This window comes from Corvus moneduloides, chromosome 2 (assembly GCF_009650955.1).
Source record: "Corvus moneduloides isolate bCorMon1 chromosome 2, bCorMon1.pri, whole genome shotgun sequence".
In the NCBI taxonomy this organism is placed as follows: Eukaryota; Metazoa; Chordata; class Aves; order Passeriformes; family Corvidae; genus Corvus; species Corvus moneduloides.
Genome location: NC_045477.1, coordinates 22,541,682 through 22,555,106, shown reverse-complemented (window position 1 = coordinate 22,555,106; position 13,425 = coordinate 22,541,682). Strand labels below are relative to the sequence as shown.

Sequence of the window (13,425 nt, the reverse complement as noted above, 5' to 3'; positions counted from 1 at the left end):
ACTTCCTTGTCGGAAACGATTCAACTGCAGAGAGATCAGACTATAGTAACACTGGGACAGCAGCCAGCAGTACGCAGTGTGCCTGGCTCTTAACAGCTAAATCCTATAAAAAATAATGATGCAAATATGGGCACTCCTCCCCGAGACATCCTAATGCTTTCAACAACCTCTTAGGAACACATAATGCTGCTGGATGGGACAGAGGCTGAAAGGAACTAATTTGGGACTTCTGGTACTTACTGTGTGAACACCTGCTGGCTAAACAAACAGGCCTAGGCAGAAAGCTGAGATAGCTGTATGAACACTCTCCACTGCTGTATCAGATAGCTGCTTCCTGAGAGCAGGCATGAACTGCACTGCATTATCACCTAAAAGTGGTCACAGGGTAGAAAGCTCTCCTTTAGGAATCTTACGCACTAATACAGGACCAGGAAAATTCTTGGGTTCCACCAAACACCCACCTTGAAGTACTTAGGCTCAGACCACTACCATCATTTAGGAGTCTAACTCTATTCTCCCGGAATGTTAGATACATCATCTGTCTTCAGTGCCTTGGGTTTCAGTGCTTATCCAGTACCACACGGGAAGTCTGTGGGAAGCCTTGCAAGTCCTGCCAGGTAAGCCCATGCTCACATTCCGCCAACAACTGCAGTTGTTCCATTACACTATCCTGCCATGCACTGCATGTGTATGAGCAAGGACACAAAGCCCTTCTCACACAGAATTCAGCTGATGGATGCTTCTGCATCCACCCTTCAATCATGGCACCTTGTGTCCTTGAGTACATCACCTAGTGTCCTCTGGAATTTGCCTCTGCAATATATGAACACTTGACAAGTTTCCCATTCCAGCAGGGGACCATGGGCAAATGTCCTGTGGGGAGTTGGAAATCCCCCCCCCCCACACCTGTATGCTGCTGGAGGCTCCAAAGGAGAGGTTTTATGTTAGAGGAACAATGGGGACAGACCATAGCTTCTCTGAAAAAGCATTAATGCTCTCCTGCATCCAAAAGACAGAGCAGCCAGCAAAGGGCTTCTATCACAGGGGCTGTAGGGGATGTGATGGGGCAGAGAGGGAGGGCACCTCTTTTGTGCTCCCCATGCGCTGTTCTCCAATGTTTTCTCTCACGTCTGTAAAGATAAAAAATTTAAAACTATGTTCATCCTCATCCCCAACACCCAGAGTTATTCTGGGGGCAGAGTTCAGTTTTCAGCTGCCTAAGGGCAGAGGAAAAAGAAGAGGGAGCACAAAGAAAAAAGCAACACAGGAGATGCTCACCTTTCTTCAGGGCAGCTCACAGGCAGAGCGAGTCACACTCTGTAACCACTCCTTTAGATGCATGTCTGAATGAAGTTTGGCTACAAATCTAAAAATCACAGCCCTGAGAAACAGGGCTTTGTTGCCTCTTGCCAGACTTTCATTAAAAATGGGTTTCAAGCTCACAGCAGAGCACAGGGTGAAAGCATCACCTCAGAAGAGGGAACTACCTCCTTTCACCTCTTATCACTGACAAAAAACAGCTTCCAACTAGCTTGCCCACAGAAAAAGTGCACGAGATTTTTTTATCCAAATGCCTCTGCTGCCCAGTAAAGGCTATCATGCAGGAAGATGCCTCAAAGCTATGAAAGCACAAACCTTCAGCCTCGCCCATTCCGTCTTTCCAAAATGTGCACTGGAAGGGACCTGAGGCCAAGAAATACAGACAGCCTTCTACTTTCTCTCAGAGGAGAAAAAAATCCAACATCCCTACTTAAAGACAAAGGTTATTAAAGACAAAGGGACACCGTGCTCAGGGCACTGGCTGGGAAGCACAGGAGCCCTAGCAGGCTTCAGCTGAGGCTGCCTGAGGACAGGCTCCAGCTGGCTGAAGTGCTGCAGTTCGGCCGCTTGCCTACTACAGGACACAAACTGTGCTGTACATCCTGGCCCCCAGTCCAGTCAAATCTCACCTGTGAAGTCAAGAGGGTCAAAAAGCCTCCAAATATTGACCTTTAACTTAAGTATGTATTTTAGGAAACTCAAAACCAAGGCTTTAGCTGGTAACAACAGCACATTTGTGTACTGGGGAGGACCCCCCATTGTGAAAACTTCACCAGCTGTGCTTCCTGATGGCGTGTGTGTTTATGTGTATAAACTCCCTAGTATTAAATTAGGGTTCATAGTGTTTTTTTTCTTCTTTTCACAATTTATATTGCCCAGTATTTATGGATTCCCAGTAAACGACCACACGGAGATGCCCTGTCACCACAGAGTGAGGGAGCACTAACACACTGGCAAAGGGGATGCACTGCGTGGAGACCCAGTACTGAGCAAGAGATTAGGAAACTCACCTTGCCAGGGGATGGCCTAAGGAGCTCAGACTGTTCAGTTTGCCAAAGACAAGACTGGGAGCAGTCCTTGTGCAGACCACAGTTAGAGCAGCAGGGAACAGACAAACTGGACTAAAGGTTTTCTTCTGTTTAGTGGATTAAACAGAAGATTCGGCATCTGCAGATCATGACTAGACAAATTCAAGCCAGAAATGAGGTGTAACAGCATGTGGGTAATTAACCACTGCAGCAACACACCAAACACAGTGGTATTTTCCATTTGTGGTAATTACTTAATCAAGACTAGATGTTTTTAAGACACATTGTAAAGTCCAGAGCAAATGGAATTAATAAAAAAAGCTAGATATATGGGCTGTATTATGCAAGAGGGCAAAACTACAGCAAAATAGCTTCTTCTGGCCTCACCATCTACTAATCTCTGGGGAAAGTTGCCCCTTTTTGTCAGTGGAGTTGGTAGACAGCCATATTTTTAGCAACAAGACATACTGATGTTTACATGAAATAGTAATAATATGCTGTGTTACACCCACACCTCTAATCTGAAATTCTCTAAGCTCTTTACCATCACTATGTCAGCAAGCCTGACAACTCACTGGCTGATGAATTGGCATTATCATGCCCCTTTCATCCAGTTTGTGCTTTTGCAGAGTAGCTAATCATCTGCTTGCCATTTACATGGGAAACAGAACACTCAGGCTACCTGCCATCTTACTTTTAAGCCTCTTGGTGAGAAAATGGTCACATGGGTACCTTGCAGAAGCTCTCAGAGTGGAAAGCAGCTCAGCATACAGAACTGCCCAGCAGCTGCCCTACTTCAGATGCTCATCTCCAACACATACTTTACAGCATTCAAAACCAGTATACAAACTTCCCTAGGAAAATTCTGCCAACAAAGTACTTTTGAAGAGCAGAAGTCAGCAATTAAAGTGTTAAAAACAAAAGAGAGAGAGAAAAATAAAGAATTCTTCCTAGTTGTTTTACCAAAATCTTCATATACGACAGACAGACAAAAAAATAAAAAAAAAGGAGAGTAATTTCCATTAGTTTCCATGACAACCAATAGAAATCGCTAACCCATCTTCTCTCCCTTGTCAACCTCTGACAGACCTGTCAGGGAAAGCAAGGGACTATGCCCTGTGTAAGGTTCTCTACTTAACCAGAACACAGGGAAATCTACATTGCCATACTGTCAAGTGCTCCCCTTACAGCACAGCTCTAGCTTTTTTCTTCTGAGATACAAAGGGATGGAGAGGTCCTTACTGCTCCCCTGTGAGATCAAACAGATCCCAGAAGTGCAATCCCCTCTGAGACACCCCAGCTCTCCCACTTGATGACCTGCTTCTTTCTCTCTCTGGCTTCATCGAAACACTCAACCACCTCTTTTCCATCTGTGAGCTATTGGCTCACACCTTAAAGGTGGCCCATATATGCCCTTTTTGCACCTTTTTACTGCCTGGCAAGAAATTGCTGTATCACACAGCAACTCTGGTCTACATTTTGTCTCCACTTTTCTTACTATTGTTATCATTGCTGACAAGGAAAATGATCCTCTGCAATGCCTGCTGCACTGTCTACATGAGAGCTTTTAAACTTTTCTTAACAGGAATGCATTCAGCTTTATAAACCCTGCTGTGAGCCACAGCACCATCATTATCCTTGTTTTACAGATGTGAGCACCACAGCTTAGAGGAATAAGGTGCCTTGCCCAAAGCCTACATACAAATCATGGCATCATGCTAGGAGTGAGGACAAATTGGTCAGTAGAGTGTTTGCATTTTCTTGATGCCCACAGGCTCTGAAAGTGTTTGAACCACAGATGATCAGAGTCTCCTGTAGTCCCTCCACCCTGCGAAAACCCCATAGCAAATAAATATTAACCCAAAGTAAAAACAAAATCAAAAAACCCAAACCCCAAATAGTTGTCTCTGTTTAATGCTGGTTTACTGTTGACCTTGCATCTGCAGCCAGGATGGCCTAACTCATGCCAGCATCTGGATGTGTGCTGCTGCACTGCAGAAGAGCTTGGCAGAGATTTGTGAGGAGGTGTTAACATCCAGCTTTTCTCCCATCTCTCTCCATTTTTACGTGCACGAAGGCAGGAGCAGCCCAGGCACCGTGCTGGCACTGTGTGGTTTCAGGCTATTCACATACCACAGTGAGATTTAACACTCACCTATCAAGATAGGAAATCCACAAATAATCTACATTGACTGCAAATTTTGCTGCATCCTCCATTCTCCCATCCTAGGTCTGGATTGCAGGAGTTACCGGCAAGTAACAGGACTGAGTACAGCAGCTCTGTGTGCACGGGTGTAGGTGCACATGAGGTGTAACAAACCACGTTTGGTCCCCCCTGATTAGCTATGCTTTGGCTCAGTTTCCTCCACGACACCCTCCTGGGGGACTGCACACAGCTCTGAGCACCAAAGAGGAGAGGACAAAGCACTGAGTACAAAGTTGAGCAACAATAAGTTGTTCTACAAACTGCTTCCAGCAGATTCTTGTCTTGAGGTTGATAGCATTTAGTGGCTATGAAGGTATGAACTACAATCACTGGGGAATGCTCATAAATTGCTTCTCTAGCCTGCAGTAGAAGCTGATCTCACACTCAAGCTTTTCCCTCTGGTAAGGCAGTAAGTACTGTACCACTGCACCTACTTCTACAAAACTTAGAGCAACATAGTATCCTGTAGGAAATGAATACACTTTGCTCAACAGGGCTGAAATGGGCAGCTGTTTGGTTTAAAAGTTATTTGAGAAGGTTCAAAGGCAACACCAAACAGAGAATAAGATCACATACATCTCTGTTTCCTTTCCTGCATTGACAGGAGGAAGGGAGCTACAAGGCGATTAAAAGAGGTGTGCTAAGCACTCAGCTGAGGGGTGCCATAAACTGGCTACATGTACAAGGTGGAGATAATGGCATGGGGGAGATGCTGATTATCATTGAACAGGGGGTGTAATTAGGACCATTGGGACAGAATAAGAAGATTAATGGTCTACTTGCTCACAGGAGAGGACTGTGAAGATAAACTTACTAACTGAGATATTCCAGGGCATGGTATCATTTTTCACAGAACAGGAAGGGGGCATCACTTATCAGGGATGTGTAAAACTGGATTTGACAAGACACTAATGGCTATGGTTTGTACAAGCAGCTACTAATCCCAGGGCACGCAGCGATACTTTGTAGAAAACAGTCTGTTTTTCTGAACAAGTAAAGAATAAAAAAGTACTCCCTTCTTAACCTGCTCCTCCTTACCCTTACACATCACCCTCTACAAACAGGTCCAAGCCACAGTCTTGGGAATGTGAGAAAAAGAGCTTTGTGAGAAACTGGGCCTTTGCTGCAACCTGACGTCCCCATCATCCACCAACAGGGCAATTGGAGAGGGAGAGCACTACCTGAAGATTAGGCTGACACTACTCATGTGGCATTCATTGTCTTAGGACTGGAATACCCCAGAGCTTGCATCATGTGGAGAAAACACGCTGTCCTCAGACAGGAATACTGCAGCTTTTCTGCCAAGCTGAAGGCGATGCCTCCGACATGAATGCTTGGTCCCTTGCCACCTTAATCTTCCAGAACCCTGGGTCTGAATGCACGAGCTGCAGACCAGAGCTCGGTCACAACCTTTACAGTTATCCCTGAGGAATTTTACTCACCCAGACAACTAAATGATCCAGACATTGCAAAAATTCCCCAATGAAATCGCTTCCTCCTACATATAGGAAACGAGACAACAATTCCAATCCCTCATACTTAAGCTTCCTTGAACATAAACATGAAAAAGCGGCCAAAACCAGGAGGGGAACATCGTCCCAGAGCAGCAAGAAGTACATATGCAAGGAGTTACATCATGCAGAAGGAAAGCTCTTGGCTTCGGGCTAAAATTACCCGTGCTTAAATGGCAGTGGCTGCTCTAGTGTGGAGAGGCACCTTCCCAGGAACAGTCCTCCAGATCGATTCATTGTCAGGAGAACAGCAACAGGCTCTGCTGTCAAAACCATCCCTGGACAACACAGCACTGCAGGCCAACTTATCAGCTGGCCAGCACCTGCCAAAGCCCATCCTGCTGGATGGACAGAAATTCTTTGTTCTGCCTCTAACACTCAAGCCCCAAAATATCTCACCATGGCAGCAGGGTGACAAGGAAAAGGCAGACAAGGATAGCATTTCTGATGGCAGGAAGTATACCCAAGCCAGGGGCTCCTGCATTAGGACAAGGTTCACCAGTACATCTCTCCATCAGAGGCAGGTACCTTTGGCAGCCCACTCCTGTCACCCCACTCTTTCTTCCCTCTTATCCAAGACTTTAGCAACCTCTTCTCCCCTCCCGTGACTTGGAAGACATAACAGGCTTGAGTCATACTCCTACCATGGGTACCTCCACAGCAAGTCTTTCCATGACCTCTCTAGGTCTCCTCACAGATCCAGAAATAAAGAATTTGTTTCTGGCGATAAAAAAAATAAATCTTCACATCACTGTTTCTTGAAAACTCTCATTGTTGGGAAAAAGCTGATTAAGCACGAGAAGCTCCACCGGCATTCATATTCCCAAGGTCTCTTGATCCTACCTCAGGACTCTAAGCAAGAAGCAGGGATGGGATCAGAAGGAACATGTACGGGCTAGGGACAACCAGCAGTGGATAACAAATAGCTGTCCAACCAGTCCTTCTATGCTTGGAGCATAAGGTGTGCAAACCCTCTGCTCCTGCAAATGAAACGCAGCTGCTTTGCCTTGGTGTTTTTATCTGTTTTCTCCATTGTTCCTTCAAGCTGGTTTGCTGCTCTTTGCAGTGCAAAAGGGAAGGGAAGGAGAAGAAGGACAAGAAAAGCTGGATTCTATGGGGTCCATTACACAGTGTTAAGGTATTTTGTGAAAGTGGTTAGAGGTCCATCTCTGGGACAGCAGTTGACAGAACAGCCAAGGGAAATGCTGTTTAGCTGTCAAACAGTGGAAATATGGGCTTCACTTCCAGCTGAATCTTAACGAGATACCAAACCCCTCCCCAACCATCCACCCCAAATCCTTTGCTCTTTCCAATGTGCTGGTCCAAGAGGAGCCTCCAATTTGTTTCTAGCTTACAGGCCTCCTGATGCCCTCCAAACAAGGTGCAGACATCTGCAAGAAATTCCACGTTTGCAGACTGGAGCATGAATTTGCTTTTCTTCAACTCTCACAGGCAGCCTACATCTAAACCACTTCCACACAACCACAGGGTCCATGCCAAAACCAAGAGGTACAATGCAATAAGTGACAAAACTACACAGAGCAGGTAGTAAAATTTCACAGCAACTTATATGAACTTCACTTGTGGGTAGCTAGTTTGCAAGGCAGAGAAGGGACAGTCATTCATTACTGCTGGCTGGTGTCTTCAGTCCAGATCAGAACTGAAGCACACTTGAGAAAAAGTAGCAAGAAAATGTCACACAGTCACTGCTTGTACTACAGTTATCTGTGCTTTAATGGAGCTTTGAAGCCTCCAGACCTGCTTATCTGCCATTTGTTTATTTACTGCTGAGGAGTTGCAATCAGAGTCCCACAGCTGAGAGCAAATACTCCCCCTGCTCTAACCAGCTCACACCTAACTCTGTACACAGTTGTGGCAAAACCTACAGCCCCTGCTGAAGTCCAGATGTATATAACCCCCTTGTCTACCACCCAGATGCAGCTGTAGAAGGAAGTACGCTTCACAGCACAACAGCAGGCTGCTCTGTTCCCTTGCTAAACTCAGAGACAACGCTGTGAGAGAGAAATCTCTCCAAGGAAATGCTGGTTATTCAGAGATTAGCACAGCTATCACAGTAGAGCAGAAGCAAAGCTCCCTGCAAAGATAGATGCAACCCAGGTAAACAAGGCATTTCTGGGAACCAATCTCATCTAGCTCACAGGATATGTGGCGGAAACACAGCCTGGTTAATGGGAGTCTCATCAGTCCGGGAAGATACATCTGGCTGAGATTTGTGACAAACTCTCTTCTGTACAAAGAGAAACACTCCCCAGCTCATGTAACACCACACAAGAAAGATCAAAGGTGCCCCGAAGCCTCCCAATGGGTGAGCAGCTGTACCAATAACAGCAGCTGGAAAATGCAACAGGAGACTCAGCCAGTCCCTTCCTCCTGTGCTGGGAGCAGAGCCGCCTCCTCGGCAGCCCCCAGCAGCAGCCCCCTGTTAATTACCGGCAAGGAATTTGCACTCTGGCAGATAAAGTCATTCACTCAGCCACAGGCGCGTTTGCACAAAGCAGCTTGGCTCTGACAGCAGCTCCATCTGAGATGCAGCATTTGGGTGCCATGCACATGTAAGCGCTACACGACATCGCGTCTGCTGCAGAGCTTGTGCCACACAGGCTGCTGCTCCGAGGTTACAGCCCCTTCAGAACAGCCAGGGAGGTTGTTTAAACACTCCTACACAGGGCATTTGGCCAGTGACTTCAGCACTATATGAGGTGCCTTGGACAGAACCGCTTGATCCATCTCCCAGACTCTGATTCCTGGGACATCTACAGCACAGCAGCTCCCTGGTGGCACACCACACATCTTAAAAAATAGGCTTTGTGCAGATGAGCCTTTGCTGTGCTTCCAGGGTAGAATCACTTCTTCCCTGCCTCCCCATTTAAAAGGTGCTTATTGTCTTGAGATGCAACTCCAGCAATTCTTGGTCTGGCACTCAAGGGAAGGATTTCAAGAAGGAAGACACCTATCACTCTAAAACCAGCTCAGGGAGAAAAAATGTATGCAATCTTTCCTTCCACTTCCAAGATGTGCTTGCTAGACTAGATGGGGGAAGTCACTTTTATTAAATTATTTTATGAATGTGTTACTGCTGGGTTTTATTGCACAAAGCCAATGCATATTAAAAACAGCCTGAGTTACTTACATGATTGTTGCCTTTTCTGCCCCCTGTCCTGGCTAAATTATCAGCGAAAGCAGGACTGAACTATTCACAAAGTCTCCATCATTTAATTTCAAAAGGCAAATTTCTCAAAATGATGGCTTCAGGGCCAAATACAGCTATGCAATTACATAAGGATCTCAAATTTAATCAGTTTCATTTACTAAGACAGAAGTTTTTAGGTTCTGTCCATTGCAAAAACATGGGAAAAGTTTGACCACAGCAAGCTCATGATGTTGGCCAGACTCTGTGAACAGCCCAGTGGGAGGAAGTACACCAAGTCCTGTGAAGACCATTGGAATTCCCAGCTTCAAATTCCCTGGTGCACACAAGTACTCTGCTGGCAAAGGGCACAAGTCTTGGAAAGGCTGAAGTGTTGCTCTCCTTACATGAAAAAGCAGCCAAGTCAGATCAAGAGGAAGCACTTAGGTGAGTTAAGCAAACAGAAACCTTTGCCTTTTCTCTCCCCATTTACATCCCTTTTCAGCTTTTCCTATAGAAAAATTACACTGAGGGAAACAGAGGTCAGGTGAAAAAAATTCATCCCAAGGTTACAACAGATGTAGACACTGCAAACACCATGCTTTTAGGAAAGGTTATAAATCTGCCTCCAGATATTTGTCACCATGCTCTTGCTCAGGAGTTACAGCCCCTCAGATCTGTCTGTACGTCTCCTCGCAAGAGGGGAGTTGCTGGCCTTCCTCTGCTTGCCCTTTTTAGCCAAAATGAGACTAATGAGATTAAACCATTTACACATAACTCTTTCCAAAGGCTGGCTCATTTGGCCAGAAATGGGTTCAGGATGGTTCACTTCGAAGAACAGCTACAGGCCCCAGAGATTCATCTGAATGGCCAGAAAATTGGCAAGGAGCAGAAGGTAGGCCAGGTCAGTGACCTCTTCTCTTAGCAAGGCTGGATTCAAGAAAGGACTTGTATCCACAGCTCACACAAACATACTCATGCTGGCGTAAACCTCTTTGCTAACATCTAAAATTCACGGTGAAAATAACTTTCTTCAAGATTCTGAATCAGGTTTAAGTGAAAAATAAGAACAAGAAAACCCCACACTCTTATTGTGAAACAAGTATCCTGGTGGGACACAGAATGATGCTGGTACGGAAGTAGTCCCACACACCACCCTTCAGACCTCATGGATACAGTCAAACAGCAACTGGACTCCTCTCCAGTGTTAACTAGGTAACTTAGTCCAGCAGGATGTGAACAACTGATTGACTATTAATACATTCAACAGACATTTCATGCCTCTCCCTTTTCCTCTATCGTAATGGATGCTTCCCAAAAATCATTCCACATGCTTTGGGAGCCCCAGCCGAGAATATGAGCAACTTCACGTCTGCAGCATCCCTGTTAATATGAATGAACAGCCACCTCATTGAGTCTGACCCAGGAAGAGAGAGATAAAAAGGGCTGTCTGAAGCTGGTGGCTGGCCTCCATCCGAGGAGTACAGTTCACCGTCTATTGCTCTTGTGACTATTACTGAACCAGGCCAAGAAAAGCTCCCAAGTTCTGGCATGCCTCAGATTTTCCAGTCTGCATGAAGTTATGCCAGGAACATTTACTGAAGCAATTTCTTTCTTTCTTTCAAGACTCTAATTATGCACCTAACAATGTTGTAGAAATGAGTGTTGTACAAAAACTCCAGCGCAACTCAGATATAGTTTTGCTAACAAAAGGATTAGAAGCTTAGGGCTCAGGGCTAATATTCTGAATGTACTGAAAGACACAAAGTGCAAGCTGCAGCAGTAACAGAAGGCATAGAGAGGGTTATCACTTCCAAAATCTGGAACGGGAAAACCACAGAGGAAAATGCCACACTAATCTTACCGAATGCCAGTGATGCAGGAGAGCAGTAACAAGAAACACTTAGAAGTGGGCAACTATCAAAGCTGTCTCTGAATTACAAGCAGCTCACCTTCGAGCACAGCTCACTCCCCAGAAAATGAGAAGGTCTAAATATCCCAGAGGGTGGGATGCCACCCGTGACTGAACTGATGTTCACCACTTGGAAACTACTAGCAAAAGGGAATCAAACTGAACCCCAAAACAAAAGTTGCCTGAAGTGTCAATTTTCCCTGAAACCAGACCCAGACCTCAGTCATCAGTCTCAAGTTTTGTTGAACTTAGACTGGAATCAAACCAAAACGTTCACTGGTTTGCCACTTGGACCATTATCTCTGGAGGCAGTCATAATAATATTTCATTTATTCACTCAAGCATGAACTGGCCTTTAAAAACCAAGTTTTGAACATGATGGCTGTACATTTTTCTTACTTTCAGTTTGCAGGTGAGACACAGAGACATGACAGTACTTACAGCTGGGAAGCTATCCAGGTACTACAAATTAGAGAACATTAGGCAAAAAGCAGGATTTAGCACTTTGACAATGTTAGTGACACAAATGAAATCACAAATCCAGGGCCAAATATATTTTGGCTATGTTTCTCTGGGCTATTGATCCCAGAAGGCTTTACTCAGACCAGTGCCATCATTATTTAGCTGTTATTATAATTTTTCTTATGGATGCTCTGTGCCTTCTTCCTACAGAGGTGTTGGTATATACTGACCAGAACTGGTTAAGGTTTATTTAGGGTTCCTAAGAAAATGAATAAACATGATTTGGCTTTTTCAGGACAGTGTTGGACAGCATGCATGGAAATGCTCACTACATAAGTATGTCACACTTCAGGAAGAAAGTGTATTACAATATTATCATGTACAGGCAGATGTGAAATGCTAGTCCATACTACAGCTCAGTCCCACTCTCCTTGGTTTTCATGACAGCAGCGACCAAAGCTTGACAGTGTTGGCTCACAACCACCCTGTCTCACCTCTGCTCCTCACGTGGCAGTTGCGGGGAGTTCACAAAGAGCTTTGCTCAGGGAGAGACCAACAGCGATGGGCTCCATCCTAAACCCCACTCCTTACCATAACCCGGGCAGCACAGTCCACGGGTGGAAGGCAGAAAAAGAGGGACCCAGACGTGTTTATGCTTTTATGCTTCTTTTTTTTTTTTTTTTTTTTTTTTCCACGGAGCCAAACTGCGATGCTTTAGGGTGGGTCTCGCCATCTGGGAGAAATGTGTAGGGAGAAAAAATGCAGAGAGGGAGGACGAGCTGCCCCCCAAGCGGAACCGCTTTCCTCCGAAGGCAGGCTCAGCCTCCCTTCCCAGCCCAGCTTGAGTTCATTTTCCTCAAATCACTTCCACATTTCCCCTGCCGTAATTATCAAATATTTTGTTTCTGACTTCACTTTTGAGGGAGGCCGCCGCAACCGGGAATGCAGGCACAGTTTGTTTTCTGTCAACAGAGCTGGGGGGGTTGCAGCTGGGGGCTTTCAAAGGTTTTCAATGTCATTGCAGTGAAAGAAAGGAAAAAAAGAAGAGCGAGGGAAAGAGCGCGCGGGAGAGAGGGAGGCAGAGATGGAGGAAAGGAGGAAGGGAGGAAAGGGGGCTGCCCCGGGTAGCCCGTCCCGGTGGCGGGATGCAGGGGTCCGGCCGCGGTGGGGACACAGCCCCTCGCCCCCACCGAGGCGCCCGTCGGCCCCGCAACTTCCCCCTCCGCCCCGGCTGCGACTTTCCCCCGGTCCCGGCTGCTCCCCCGCTGGCGCCGCGGCGCCCCCGCTGCCCCCACCCCGTCCCGTCCCGCTCCCCGTCCCGCCGCCGGGGCCCCGCGCCTACCTCGGCTCGCAGGCGGGCGGCGGCCAGCAGGGCACAGAGCAGCGGGAGAGTTTTCCAGATCTGCAAGAGAGGGAGCGGGGAGGCGGTGAGCGCGGGCCGGGCAGGGGACGGCGGGGCGGCCGCCGCCGCCAAACTTCCCGCCCGGCGACCCCTCTCACCATGCTGCGGGCGGCGGGCGGCACCGGCGGGGCAGGAGGAGTTGCGGAGGCGCCTTCCCCGGCTCCGGCTCGCTCGTGAAGGGAAGGGGAGGGCTCCCCCTCGCCCCGACCCGCCAGCCCGCGGCTCCACCCCCGCCCCGGGGCCGACTCCTCCCCGGCCCCCGCCCGCTCCCCGCCGCCCCTCGGCGGTGCCCCCATCCCTCCCGCCGCCGGCCCCTCGGCGCCCCATGGCGACCTCGGCGGCCTTTGAAGGCAGCAGGAGGCTGAGGGGCGTCCAGGGGATTCGGTTGCCGCCCCACACCGCCCGGCTTCACACCCCGGCCGAGTGGAACACGGGT

The 13,425-nt window shown here is 47.4% G+C and overlaps 1 protein-coding gene across 1 annotated transcript in view; it reads right to left on the bottom strand.

The window, feature by feature from the left end:
• The window catches only part of FSTL1 (follistatin like 1), a 52,920-nt gene extending 39,702 nt beyond the window's left edge, over positions 1-13,218 (bottom strand). Inside the window, exons 1-2 of the mRNA XM_032098456.1 lie at positions 13,088-13,218; positions 12,930-12,989 (exon numbers count right to left, since the gene is read on the bottom strand). Of these exons, the coding sequence (XP_031954347.1) occupies positions 12,930-12,989; positions 13,088-13,090 (63 nt within the window). The 5' untranslated portion in view covers positions 13,091-13,218. The remainder of the gene's footprint in view (positions 1-12,929; positions 12,990-13,087) is intronic.
• Between the last annotated feature and the right edge of the window lie 207 nt (positions 13,219-13,425).